The 14,029-nt window shown below is 54.1% G+C and overlaps 1 protein-coding gene and 1 long non-coding RNA gene across 2 annotated transcripts; both read right to left on the bottom strand.

Moving 5' to 3' along the window:
* TLE6 (transducin-like enhancer of split 6) lies at positions 1-12,226 on the bottom strand. Its single transcript, XM_008588918.1, has 14 exons — positions 12,109-12,226; positions 11,407-11,486; positions 11,011-11,104; positions 3,963-4,263; positions 3,839-3,861; positions 3,469-3,535; positions 3,285-3,361; positions 3,136-3,179; positions 2,423-2,675; positions 2,085-2,341; positions 1,265-1,406; positions 714-864; positions 404-480; positions 1-285 (listed from the first exon to the last, which is right to left on the bottom strand). Exons 1-14 carry the CDS (start codon positions 12,157-12,159, stop codon positions 181-183), a joined length of 1,722 nt encoding a protein of 573 aa, XP_008587140.1. The 5' UTR covers positions 12,160-12,226; the 3' UTR covers positions 1-180.
* On the bottom strand, positions 4,352-10,382 carry LOC103604355. The gene is made up of 3 exons (XR_551705.1): positions 10,260-10,382; positions 9,346-9,387; positions 4,352-4,403 (listed from the first exon to the last, which is right to left on the bottom strand). It is a non-coding gene; the product is annotated as an uncharacterized LOC103604355 (long non-coding RNA).
* Positions 12,227-14,029: the final 1,803 nt, after the last annotated feature.

Raw genomic sequence — 14,029 nt, 5'->3', positions numbered from 1 at the left:
TTCTGCTTTTTCCCGTTGCTTTATTAGACGTGACTGAGCAGAGGCCGCACACCCCCAGCTGAGTCCTGCTGTGCCCTGAAGACCCCTCCCTCCCACCAGCCACTCCCCCCCACCGCTGCGCCCCACATGGGGGAAAAGACAGAAAAGGAGCCACAGCTGGGGTGGCCGGGGCAAGGCCCCTCAGTAGGTGATCTGGTACACGGAGGCATAGTCACCAGAGCCCGTGAGAATCAGGCGGTTGTTGGAAGACACGTCACAGCACATGACAGAGGTGGTCTCGGGTACCTGGCAGGAGGGTGCATGTGAGGGGCTCGTACACCCCCGTCCTCCCTGCCCATCAGTCTGAGCCTGGTACCCCTGGGGCTCAGACCTCCCTGCACCCCGCCGGCAGCCCAGCGTGTACCTGGAACACCAGTGTCCCCCGGGGCATGCTGTAGACGCTGACCATGTCGTCCATGCCCACGCTCACCCACCACTGCCCTGGGAGGAGACAGAGCACCTGGTTTCAGGGGACACTAGCAACCGAGGGGCTGGGCCACTCAGGCCAGGCAGGCCCAGGAAGCACACCTCTCCCTCCCGTGCCCCTGCAAAAAGCAGCGGCCGCCCCAGGGCTTTGGGGTGTCCACAGGGTCAGGCAGGGAGCCAGCACCGGGTGGGAGTTGATCTGGGTGGGGTCACAGGCCCGCCCCCACCTCCCTCCAGGTGCCACTCACCAGAGGGGGAGAACTTGAGACCGAGGATGGTAAAGTCCTTACGCCCCGCCACGCGCTTTGGGCCACCGCTGGTGTGTTGCAGCCACTGCTGGCCGTCGGCCGAGCCCAACAGCACCCAGTCTTCCCGGGGGCTGTGGGACAGGCTCATGATCTGGGGGGGGCAGGGAGGAGACTGGTTGGGTCCCAGCCTGGCCCAGGAGGCGGGCAGGAGCACAAGGACCCACCCCGGGGCTCTGTCGCCTGACCGCTTCCCAGCTGCGTGGCCCCAGGCAAGCAACTTCACCCGTCTGTGCCTTGGTTTGTAGGTCTGTAAAATGGGCACGGTCCTCCCTCCCTGCTCTATAGGGTTGTCACTGGAGGAGGCCCTAAGCAACGATAGAGGATGCAGTGTGCGACACTGTCTGGGCAGCAGCAGGGTCTTTCCGATGGTCGCCCTGTCCTCGCAGCACCACGGGAGACTCGGGACCACTCCCCTACCCACCCCCGCCCGACTGGCCTCACTCTGTCACCCGAGGACCGGCCGCTGCCTGGCCCCATCACCGCCTCCACACCTGTGACTCGAATTGGTACTCTAGAGGCTCCTTGACCGCCCTCAGGTCCCAGCTCCGCAGACAGGCGTCCAGACCTCCCGCCCAGACGCTGTGGTTTTTGACTGTGAGGCTCTTGGCTCCATTTGGGTGGCTGGTGAGGTCCCTGGTCACAAGAGACACCAGTCAGGACATGGTCTGGCTGAGATTCTTGAGGTTGGCCCCAAGTCACCACTAGCCCAGCTGTCTCCTTCACCCCGTTTCAGTCACTGATGTGTTACATTCTGTGCACTGAGGGGACAGCACTATCACCCCCAAATCCCCATCCTGAAGGAACAGATGTAGGAGCATTGGGTGGAAAACGGGACACAGAATATCCCAGTATCACACATCCCAGGCCTGCCTCAGGGCTCTCCAGCCACCTCACCCAGGTGACCCTGGACCTTCCCGCCCTCAGTCTACCCCAGCTTTGAAGTGGGTCTACGCGAGGTCCGGGGACAGCGGTGGGCGGACGGTGTGTTGCACACTTGCCATCGCCTGGTGGGAACACCGCTATAGATCATTTTACTCTACGATTTCGCCCTTGTAAGAATCCTTTGAGTTTGGGGCTGCCACACCCTGTCAGGGTGGGGAACTGAGGCAGCCAAAATGTCCAGTGACTCAGCTGCAAGGACACAGCCCAGCCAAGACTTGAATCGACGTCCTTGACATTCTGAAGTTCAAGGCAAGGGGTTTCGGCTGAGAGGGCTGGACCCCTGGCTCGGGGTGAGGTAGGAAGGTTTGCACAGGTAATCATGAGATGCTGGAATCAGGACCCCGGCCCCAGCCCACCCCCGGGCCTCACCTGACCACGCTCCGATCCCGCAGGTCCCAGATCCTGACTGTGCCACTGGTGAAGCTGGCAAAGGCCAAGTTGTCCTCGAGGTTGAGGGCCAGGGTCTGGCAGGTGAGACCTTCACAGGGCAGCTCAGTCTTCACATGCACGGAGGGTGCTGCCAGGTCCCACACACTCACGCTGGCCAGGCCGTGGCCACCTGTCAGGAGGGCTCTGCTGTCCGAGGACAGCAGGCAGGTGCGCAGGTAGGCCCCGCGGGTCTGCGTCTGGGATGGGCAGAGTCACCGTGACCTTCCACCCCTGCAGGTGGCTCTCCCGCCTCCCACGTGGCCAGTCCTGCCCCTCACCTGTGCAGGTAGGTGGGTCTCGGGGAGCCTGTCCACGGCCACGTGGCCAGTCAGGCTCCACACCTTGACGCCGCCCCTGCCGCAGGTAAAGGCGTGCTGCGTGAAGCTGCTGACGGCCGTGGCGAGCACGGGCTCCCCGTGTCTTAGCGCCCGCATCTTTTCTATCTTGAGTGGGACTGCCAGCTCCCTGGGTTGCCGGAGCAAGCTATCCGGCCTCTGCCAGTCGTCTTCGAAGTCCTCGGAGTCCCAGGATCTTGAGAGGGGAGGCCTCGGAGTCACTGGCCTGCTGTGAGCCCCACATCCCCTCGATGTCCCCCCAACACAAATATTCTTCCCTCTGCCTTATCCGTATAGTTCTCCCTTCTGCCTAGAATGCTTTGCCCTGAAGGAAAACTCCTATTCATCCTCTGGGATCCTAACGATTATGCCCCTTCCCCCAGGAGGGCTTCTCCCCCCCGTCTGGGCTCTCCCAGCCACTGCCCTCACCCTCCACAGGGGGTTCTTCTCCCAATCTCTCGAACCCAGGGTTGGTTATGTGGAGTAGTGGCAGTGGGGTTCGTGTGAACATAACGTCACGACCCAGACCGCACAGCTCCAGTGAGAGGATGGCATAGCGCTGATGGGAAAGAGACAAACCTGGTCCCCGCCACCTGCTGGGGAGGACCAGACACACATAGGAAGGGGATTCTCTGACCCACCCTGCAGACACTTACATGGGCTTCAGAGACGGACGGACTCGTCCAGCAGGCTCCGACTCCTGCAAGGGGGGTGAGATCTCAGCTGCCCACCCACCTGTGTCCATCTCGCCCCGCCCCGGCAGGCTTTACAGGGCAGTGCCAGCTCAGGCCCGGGTTTCTCTCACCTGGACCGTGTGTGGAATCGTGCTCCCTTTTTGGGAACCCTCAGGGGAGCTGGAGGCAGTCTCAGGCAGGCTGGGGACTAGGCCAGGACAACAGGGGCTGAGCAGCTTGCATCGGGACCCTAAGGGCAGGCTGTCCCCTCCCCTCCCCCTCCCCTCCTTCCCCCTGGAGTCAGTCCCCTCTCACTGGAAGAACTCAGGGTATCTTCAGGATATGTCTCTGCTCCCGAGTCTGATCCTGGAGGCTTGTTTTCCTGCCCACGGGAAATGGAAGAATCTGGTCACACCAGCTGACCTGCCCAGGGTCTGAGAACCAGAAAACCCCAGGGATGCCCAGGCAGAGTTGCAGAGACTCAGGGCATAGTCCGGGCTGCAGACAGTGAGCTGCTCTGCTGTCTCCCGAGTCCTCCTGCGGCATCCGTGGGCAAGAGCGGATGGAGATGGAGGGATCCCACGGGAGTCGGACGCCCTGACCCAGGATGGGGAGGCCCGGCCAGGACAACTGCCCCGCCCGAGACCCCACCCCCGCTGGGTCCAGACAATGTGTATTGACTTACCAGGCCCGGTGCCTGCTCCGTCACTATAACAGGAAGGGAGGGGGAGACATAACAGCAGGGTTCGTGTGCTTCCCCTGGCCACAGCCCACGGCCGCCCCCGGACCCCACCCCATGGCAGACTTACCTCTGTGTCTGCATCTCGGCTCCTCCACCTTAGTGTGGTCACCAGCGTAAACCTCCCAGAGGTGCTCGGTCAGGACATCTTGCCAAAACTGGGGCTCCTCGTCCCAGCCAAACAGCTCGGTCTCTAGCTGGTCATCCACTGCGATGGGTGGCTGGAGCCAGTCAGATGACCTCGCGGTCACGTTTTCAAAGGTTGACTCCTGTGGGGTCTTAACCGCCACGTGCTGGGGTGACTCAGGACTGGCTGGTTCTTGACTGTCCTGGTGGGCTTGTTTGCCAGGTGAGGCCTGGCCCACTTGGCACTGCAGGGACATGGTCATGAGACAAGGACATGCACCTCACCCCAACCTGTCCCCCTTCCCTTCTTGAGGAAGCCTACCTCCATGGACTTGACGCTTGGGAGCTGGCTGCCGGTTTCTATGACGTGGACAAAGTTTTCTACCTAGAGGGACATTTGCAGGATAATTCAACATTATCTCACTTAAAGGTCTAATCTCAGCAAGGCATTTCCCCATCTGTAGAATGGGCACACATCGCCTGACTCGAAAGGGAGGTTTGGGGGAGGATTAGAGATAAAGCGAAGCCCTCAGTACAGAAAGCAAGTTCTCAGTATGCAGAAGCCAGCCTCCGCAGTCTAGTCCTGGGGCTGGCCAGTTAGCTCACTTGGATAGTGTGGTATTGGGTGGTATTGTTAACACCAAGGTCAAGGGTTCAAATCCCAGCACAAGTTGGGAAAAAAAAAAACACAAAAACCTAATCATAATGGGCCAGTCACCATCATAATATAGTAGAAAGTAGTCAGATCTGGGTTGAAATCTCAGCTGCTTTTTGGGATATTTCAAAATGGCTTCAAGTAGCAAGAACGTATACAGATGTCCCCCTGTGTGATAAAGGTATTTTAATTTGCTTAAACTTTGGAAAGATACTAAGAAACCAGTGGTTACCCATAGGGGAGAAAAGATGGCATAGGACAATTGGGGCACAGTGGGAGGGGCCCTTTATGATATTATTTAGGAAAGCTACATGGTCTGAGTCCAAAATTAAAAAACTGTTTCCCAAAACAAAAAATATGTAAGTGTTGTCATCAGAAACATTTTTACTCTGTGCTCCTATGAGGGTCATCTAAGAGGGGTGGATCTGAAAGTGTGCCTTTCTCCTTCCCAGCAGCATATGGAACTCATTCCTCTCTTGAGTACATGTGGGAGAGGTCAAGTTGGACATCAACTTTAGTAGCCTCAAGAGGAGATAGCACAGCTCAAGATACAGGTAGCAGTGGTAGGAAAGCCACATAGGCATTCCTTTTTATTGGAGCTGCAATCAGAGGACCAAATTCTGTCTGCAAATATATTAGTGCTAACTACACTTTTAGTAGTGTTCAACATAGCTGCAATATGACTATCCTAACAATGCATGTTTGTTCATCAAGATTCAAAATCCATTCTCATCTTTACAAGAAATTTACTATTACATTCATCAATTTTTTAAAAAAGGATGATTCTTTAAATATAATTTCAACTGTCACATATTTTTGAGCAGTTATAAAAATATTCTGACTTTTTTTATTATCTACTTATATGAACATTTCTCACCAATGGTAATGATCAAGAATTTGAACTTGGGTGAACCTTTCTCAGCAATGGTAATGATCATATATAATTAGAAAGAAAGTGAATCAATTTCAAACAAAAAATCTGACATTAGAAAAGTCAGCTTAGGCTAGCCAGTTAGCTTGTTTTTAGAGCATGCTGCTGGTAATAACAAGGTCAAGGGTTCGGATCCCTTTAATGGCCAGTCACACCCCCCAAAAAGGTGACTTATGTACATACATAAATAACCTAGACCAGTCACTAACCGGTAAGTATAACTGGAGTCACACACATACTTAAATGTTCTAGTAGTCACATTAAAAGTATGAAGAAATTGGTTGCATTAATTCTAAGTGTATTTAATTGAAAACATATCTAAAATATTTCAATGTGTAACTCACATGAAAAGACTGAGCTTAATTTTCATTCTTTCTGTGGCTGTGCAGTCTTCGAAGCTGAGTGTGTAATGTACCCCACAGCGTATTGTGATTTGGATCAGCCCGTCTCAAGTGTTTGCATGGCCATGGTATTGGTATTGGATGTTGCGGGCCTTCAGCTGTGCAAGAGACTTAGGGACCTGATCGCTGTTTTTTTCCATGCACATGGGCTGCTCTGCCCGGCTGTTCCTTTGGTGCCACATGCTTCTTCCTTACCACAGGACCTTTGCACATGCTGTTAATGTGCCCAGTACAGCCCCATTCCCACCTCCTTCAGCCTAGCTCCTTGTCCTTCAGTTTGCTTCCTTGGGAAAACTGCCCGGACCTCATGAGGCCCCCTCCCCAACTTTGGATTTTCCTACGTCAGGTACCGTCTCTTGAGAACCCTAATTGGACATTTATTCATGGGATTGACACATACTTGGGAGGGCAGGTTCCCAAAGGCCTTACCTCCTCCTCCTCTCCCCTTTACCCCAGCTATCCTAGTCTCACACACCACGCACAATGCCTCATCAGGGCCTTTGAATTGGCTCTCTTTCTAGAACATTCTTTCCCTTCCTCATATTCATACGGCTCCTTCCTTCACTTTTGGGACTTTACTCAAATGCCACTTTCTCAGCAGGTCCTTCTCAAACCTACTGAAATGCTCCCCTGCTATCCCCAGGCACTTTCTATAGCACTTACCCGATGCATGTAACCTCTCCATGGACCGTGCTGTTTCTGCACAGCAGCTACAAGCTACAGAAGGCTATTTCAACATAAAGCTTGATAAAATGAACCATGCAATCCCCCAGCCCCACAGCCACACTTCAGGTACTCAACAGTCAGTCACGAGGGGATAGCAGCTGCCGTAGTGGACGATGCAAGCAGAGAATGTCACTGCAAGGAGTTCTACCCACCAGCACAGCACCCAGCACACCGAAGCCTGGAGCACACAGGCTGCAAATGGCAGGAGCCGGATATTTGAACAAGCAATAAACTCAGGGAAGGGGATTCTCTTGAGCCAGTTTTCTCATCTGAAAACTGGGGGTAGGGCTGGCTGGTTAGCTCACTCTGTTAGAGTGTGGTGCTGATAACACCAAGATCAAGGGTTCAGATCCACTTACCTGCCAGCTGCCAAATTGATTAAAAATAAGAAAAGGGGGATAAATCACATCCCTCCCCTGCTTTCAGTACCATTCTGAAGACTAACAAGTTTTTTTTTTTGAGGGCTCCTGGCACCAAGAACTCCCCAGAATTACCTGGGTCTGTCTTTATTTTTTTGGCAGCTTGCCAGTACAGGGATATCAAATCCTGGACCTTAGTGCTATAACCAACGTCTAACCAACTGAGAACAGCCAGACCGTAGAATGTTCTGATCCCTGAAGATCATTAATAAAGAAAGGAAGCCTTAGTGCTAACCTCAGTCAGTTTTCTATTTAACATGTATTCCCATTTTGCAGATTGGGAACATTGAGGTCCAGAGAATCAAAGCCACTTTGCCAAAGGCCGGGAGAAACGGGGAAGCCAAACAGTGTTTTATCTGCCTAGCCCCTCCCCTGCTTGTCTGGAGAGTGGAGGGAGGGGCTCGGACGCTCCATCTGAGCCCTCAACCTGGAGGCTGCCTCCTAGACCGGTCGGTGATGAATCCCAGCCTCCCAGCCGAGCCAGCCCAGCCGCACAAAACCCAGGGGAGCCCTCTCCAATTCACCCTGGCTCGTTAATGCGCAATTTACCGGCTCTTTAATGCGCTCAGCATGAAAAGTAAGGCTCCCCTCTGCCGGCTGGCGGGTCCTCCCAGGGGAGGGTTGCGAGCAGGCGGGCTGCGTGGAGAAGCTGCTGCTGCTTGGGATTTTAGAAGCACAGGAAGGAGGCTGGGAAAACCAGGAGCTGGAGGTGGAAGGGAAGAGGGCTGGCCAGGACCACATGCCAGGCTTGGCTGGTAGGAATCAGGGGGCCTCCTGCAGTGGGGGCTCCGTGGGGACCCTCCTGGGTTGAGCAGCCACAAAAGTGGCTCATCTGGGGTCTCTCACCCCCCACACATCCACAACTCCACTACTTCTTACCACTAAGCAATGGCATCTGTAGCCTTAACTATGAACCTGAACTATCCAAACTGGTCTCCTGGCTCCTGCCCTCATCTCCCACCTTCCCTGTCTGTCCCCACCACAGCAGCCAGAGGGCGCCTGTGAGCACTGGAGTCAGGTCCTTTCCTGCCCACTCCCCACCTCCACCCACAGCCCTCTGTAGCTCCCGCCTCCCTCAGGTGAACAGCCTGAGTCCTCCCTGCAGCCCACAGGCCCTAACCGCACAACCTAACCCGCCCACCCCTCCTAGGCCCTGCACAACCTAACCCGCCCTCCCCTCCTCCTCTGCTCCAGCCACACAGGGCTCCTCCCTGATTCTCCCACACGCCAGGCTCGGTCCTGCCCCAGGACTTTTGCAAGTGCTGTGCCCTGTGTGGAACATCCTTCCTGTCCCAGACATCCACACCTCCTCTGATCTCCTTCAAGCATTGGCTCACAGGTCACCTTCTCAGCAAGGCTTCCCTGACCACACTAACTTGCAAGCCCTGCTCACCCTGGTTCCCCAATCCCCGTGGGGCTGCTCTATTCTTCGCCCAGCCCTCACCACCTAACACACTGTTTACCAGGCTCCCCTCACCCCAAGTGCAGGGAAGCTTGTCTGTGTTCTCTATTTCCCTGGCATCTACAGCAGTCTTTGGCAAGCAGGAATGGATAAGTATCTACTGAATGAATAACGGTGTTCTGGCTGTTTCCTGGCCCCCCTTACCCTGCTTGCTGAGCTGTCCACCCCAGGCCCTGCTAAGCTGCAGACACGGCCCTGGCCCTCTGCCAGTCACAGCTGGCAGAAGCAGAAGGTCCTGCCAGCACCAGGGAGAAAGAGGCCAGGTGGCAGGAGGACAGGCAGGCATAGAAGACGCACGTCAGCTTGGGCCAGTGCCCTGGCCTGGCAGCTGGGAGCCTGGGCCCCCCGTGCAGACCTGCCCCCGGCTCACACGTGATCTGGGGCCTTGACAACTCTCAGACACAAGGAAGATCGCAACCCGGTGCCTGGCACACCATAGGCCCTTCCTATCTGAAGCCACTGACCTGCAGGGACCCAGGAAGGACTGGACCCACCTCATTTCCTGAGGAGGCTCAGAGAAAGGATGGAGGTGTGCTTCCAAGATGTGGAGGATCCACTATTATCATGGGGTTCAGGGGTTCCAAGTCCTGTCCCTCCTCTGCCCACAGCCCTCCATGGCTCCCACCTCCCTGGGAGGTAAAGCCCAAGTCCTCCCTGAGGCCCACAATGCCCTGTCCCCTCCCTGCCCTCACAAATGCCTTCTAGGGAAGGGCAGCCATACCCTTGAACTCACCAGCCTGTGATGCTCCTGTAGATCGTGCAGGACCTTCTGGAGCTGCAATGGAACCACAGGAGTCACACTGGGAAGTGGGCCCTGAGAGCAGGTAAGGGTCAGGGTTTGAGGGCTGCATGCTTACCCCCGGCTGCGTGACCCCAGGGAAGTTACTCTACCTCTCTGGTCCCTTTTTTTTTTTTTTTTTTTTGTAGCTGGCCTGTACTGGGATTGAATCCTGAATTTTGGTGTTAACACTGTGCTCTAACCATCCAGCCCTCTACTCTTAAAAATTTTTTTTTTTTTTTTAAACACATTTTTATCCCCGCCACCTCCCACTTTTAGTCTTTGTGAATCTTATTTCTCTATTTACTTGTCTCTCCTCCCCCAAGAGCTGCCCCGTCCAGTGAGGTCACTAGTGCAGTGTGCCTGTTTAAATTAAGTTAGAAATTCAGTTCCTTAGTTGCACCGGCTGCATTGGCAAGTGCTGAACAGCCTCAGGTGGCTAGTGGGTGCAGTTTTGGATGCTGTAGATACAGAACATCCTGGAAAGTTCTGGAAGACAGTACATTAGAGTGGGTGGGGGCTGAAGTCACCTGCTGTATCCCTAAACCACCAACTGTGGCTCCTAATTACTAACTGTGGCTCCTAATTACTAAAGTAAACACCTACTTTAAATGCACAATTTCTAGTTTCCGCAGCAAAGGTAGTACTAATGGAGAAAAAAACTCCCAAACTCCCATGAAGCAGCTTGGCTTAATGGGTTCAGTCGCTTGCCCAAAGTAAGCCAAAATAAGAGGAAGGGGTGTCTCCCCCCACCCCCTCCCAGGCCCCCGAGCACTTCTGTGACGCTCAGTAGGAAAGGCCCAGGGACTCCTTCTGTGGCTTGTCACAGCTTGTTCCACCCTTGGTAGGGGCTGTCCCGTCTGGCTCACCAAGTGGTAAATGTCCTCCAACTGAGCGGTCAAATGAAGGGGAAACCTAAGGGAAAGAAACAGAGGCTGAAAGACACACGACGTCAGGACCCCTCATCTGAGTGAGCGCCTCCCTCTACCCCAGGGCTTCAGGGATACAATTTAAGATGGTGTCAAAAAGCTCAATGAGAAAAACTAAAAAAAAAAGAAAAGAAACATTTATGCTGAAGAAGAAAAATCTTTCTTCATTTAAATCCCTTTTAAATAAAAGCTGGGATCGGTACTACCGGGTTCTCCTTTTGATTGAAGCTCAGTATGACTTTTCTGTTACTGATCTTGTGTTTTGGGCCAAGGGCTTCTGGATCACCCACCTGGGCTCCTAAGAGAGGGATCGCGACACTCTGGAATTGCCCTCACCTGGGGAACTGCTTTAGGAGCTGATCCCGGGTATCCTGATCATTCAGGGCTGGAGAACTCTTAGACACTCCAGGACAAAGCTGGAAAGGTCATAGGAGGGATATTTAAAACCCACCTGCCTCCCAAACATCCAAGCCCCCAGGTTTCCTTCCCATCCAGAGATTAGATACAACCTGAAACCCTCGGGGATGTAACCAGCCTTGTATGGGGTAGGGAGGGGCCCCTTAAAACCTGGTGTGGGATGGGATCTTGACCCTTGACCTTGATTTTATCAGCACCACACTCTAACCCATGAGCCAACTGGCCAGCCCTCTCTTGTTATTTAAGTATCTAAGGAGTATCTTCCATTTCCCACCTTGGCGTAGCATCTGTAATATTCACCATCTATCTGGCCTCTTACAGAAAGTTTGCCCATCCCTGGCCTAAACTGCAAGAAGGGGAAGTAGCCTCTGCAGGAGGGGGTAGGGTTGTAAAATATTAACGGAATAAATGGTGTGTCCAGGTGTTGTATCGCCTGCGTGACTGGAAGTAAGCTTAATCTTAAAAAGTAACCTTAATTTTCAAAAGCCTTTCCACCTGCCCCTCGGTATGGCAGTGATGGATTATTGCCTGCAGCTGCAAGGCCTGGCCTGCAACTCTACACGTCAGTATGACTTTTCTGTTACTGATCTTGTGTTTTGGGCCAAGGGCTTCTGGATCACCCACCTGGGCTCCTAAGAGAGGGATCGCGACACTCTGGAATTGCCCTCACCTGGGGAACTGCTTTAGGAGCTGATCCCGGGTATCCTGATCATTCAGGGCTGGAGAACTCTTAGACACTCCAGGACAAAGCTGGAAAGGTCATAGGAGGGATATTTAAAACCCACCTGCCTCCCAAACATCCAAGCCCCCAGGTTTCCTTCCCATCCAGAGATTAGATACAACCTGAAACCCTCGGGGATGTAACCAGCCTTGTATGGGGTAGGGAGGGGCCCCTTAAAACCTGGTGTGGGATGGGATCTTGACCCTTGACCTTGATTTTATCAGCACCACACTCTAACCCATGAGCCAACTGGCCAGCCCTCTCTTGTTATTTAAGTATCTAAGGAGTATCTTCCATTTCCCACCTTGGCGTAGCATCTGTAATATTCACCATCTATCTGGCCTCTTACAGAAAGTTTGCCCATCCCTGGCCTAAACTGCAAGAAGGGGAAGTAGCCTCTGCAGGAGGGGGTAGGGTTGTAAAATATTAACAGAATAAATGGTGTGTCCAGGTGTTGTATCGCCTGCGTGACTGGAAGTAAGCTTAATCTTAAAAAGTAACCTTAATTTTCAAAAGCCTTTCCACCTGCCCCTCGGTATGGCAGTGATGGATTATTGCCTGCAGCTGCAAGGCCTGGCCTGCAACTCTACACGTGGATACAGGTGACTGAGCTCCCTGGGGGCAAAAGCCATACCACGCCTTCCTCCTCACCGAAGTTTCTTTGAGGGTGCCCCTGAGGCTGGGCTGGCCCAGAGAGGTCATCTTCGGGCTGTAGCCTCCAGGACTTTAGCCAAAGACTCTAAAAGTTAACAAGGAGATGGCAGGTCCTGAGGGTAGAAGGCAGGGCAGTGCCAGCGANGAATAAATGGTGTGTCCAGGTGTTGTATCGCCTGCGTGACTGGAAGTAAGCTTAATCTTAAAAAGTAACCTTAATTTTCAAAAGCCTTTCCACCTGCCCCTCGGTATGGCAGTGATGGATTATTGCCTGCAGCTGCAAGGCCTGGCCTGCAACTCTACACGTGGATACAGGTGACTGAGCTCCCTGGGGGCAAAAGCCATACCACGCCTTCCTCCTCACCGAAGTTTCTTTGAGGGTGCCCCTGAGGCTGGGCTGGCCCAGAGAGGTCATCTTCGGGCTGTAGCCTCCAGGACTTTAGCCAAAGACTCTAAAAGTTAACAAGGAGATGGCAGGTCCTGAGGGTAGAAGGCAGGGCAGTGCCAGCGAAAGACGCAACCCCTCTCCACCACCCAAGTTGGCATCCCTCCTGGGAGGCTCCCGCCCACCGTCCCTGACTGCCAGCACCCCACTGCATTGCCTACATCCCAAATGCATCCATCGTGCCTCCAGCTACCCTGATAAGAGGTGGGGACCCACAAAGGACTGAGTCTTACAGGCCTCACCCAGTGGGCTGGAGGAGCCCAGAGAAGGTCGCCAAAGCTCAACCTTCATTTTGAGACAATTCCTAAAGCACGGGNGGAGCCCAGAGAAGGTCGCCAAAGCTCAACCTTCATTTTGAGACAATTCCTAAAGCACGGGGAGATCATCATGGGAAAGGGGTTTTGAGGGACGAGTAAGAGTTCGCCAGGTGCATTCGGTGGAATTGAGCAGAAAGGACAAAAGAGAGCTCTCCACGCCAGTCACTCCTGCGGCACCAGGATCTCTGCACCTCACTTCTGCCCTTCGACGCCCCTCCAGCGTCCTCCCCAGCCCGGACACCCTGCAGGGCTTTCACCTCCAGGAAATACAGCTGCCAACTCACCTACCTAAGGACGGAGGAGAAAGGAAGAAGCTACGAAGGTCAGCCAAGTTCAGGCCAAGAAGAAGCACCTCCTGTCCCGACCAGGGCCATTTGACCCGCCGGGCCCCGCCCCCTGGACCCCGAAGCTGCTCAAAAGCTGCTCAATGAAGGAGCCGCAGCTGCACGTGGGCCCGTGGGCTTGGGCTCTGTCGGCCGTCGCTGATTGGCCCGCTCGCCAAGGCCTCTGGCCCACAGTCAGTGAGCCCCGAGCCTTCGCTTAACCCTTGCGGTCCCGCTGCCGGGAAGGGCGCCGTGCAGAGAGAGCCTCAGGTAGTTTGGGGTTCAGGCAGGGGCGGGGATATTTGGGAGGGCGTGGGATTTGGGGGTCTGAGGACGGAACTTGGGCAGGAGATGGGAGGCGAGAAGTTGCATTGTTTGGTGAGAAGTCTGATTATTTTTAACTTTGCCCAGGCTGGGGGTGGGGATCTTTAGTGCTTAGATATGGACTAATTACGTTTTCATCAATATTAAATCCAGTGCAATGCAAACGAAGCTTCAAGCCCACTTATTGGAGAGAATCAATAGCTCCCCTTGATGCAGCGTTTCCTGTAAGCCAGGCCCCAGGCTAAGCGTTTTATCAGCGAATTTTATTTTCCCAACTGTCCTCCCAGCTCAGTGACAAAGGATCTGAGAACCCAAAGCGGGAACAGCAAAGGCCCTGAGGCTGGTGTAGCGTGACCAGGTTCAAGGCCAGGGTGGGGAAGAGTGGTGGATTTGTTACTGAGATACAGAAACCTCCCGAGTGGAGACGGGTGGGGTCGTGGGGGCGGGTACAGGGAGCACGGAGTTGTTTGGGCCTGGTTGGAAATGCTTATTTGAAATATGAAGTGGTG

Source organism: Galeopterus variegatus, unplaced genomic scaffold (genome assembly GCF_000696425.1).
Source record: "Galeopterus variegatus unplaced genomic scaffold, G_variegatus-3.0.2 Scaffold5102, whole genome shotgun sequence".
Classification (NCBI taxonomy): Eukaryota; Metazoa; Chordata; class Mammalia; order Dermoptera; family Cynocephalidae; genus Galeopterus; species Galeopterus variegatus.
The sequence above is the reverse complement of the archived record's forward strand: the minus strand, read 5'-3'. Positions and strand labels throughout refer to the sequence as shown.

Bases quoted from the DNA above. Each gene is read 5' to 3' on its own strand.
- TLE6 (XM_008588918.1), bottom strand. From the start codon at position 12,159: ATGACCTCTCTGGGCCAGCCCAGCCTCAGGGGCACCCTCAAAGAAACT. The intron at 11,487-12,108 runs GTGAGGAGGAAG...TGACCTTTCCAG, and splicing joins GCACCCTCAAAGAAACTTCG to CTTTGTCCTGGAGTGTCTAA. The intron at 1,407-2,084 runs GTGAGGCCCGGG...TCTTGTGACCAG, and splicing joins CGGGATCGGAGCGTGGTCAG to GGACCTCACCAGCCACCCAA.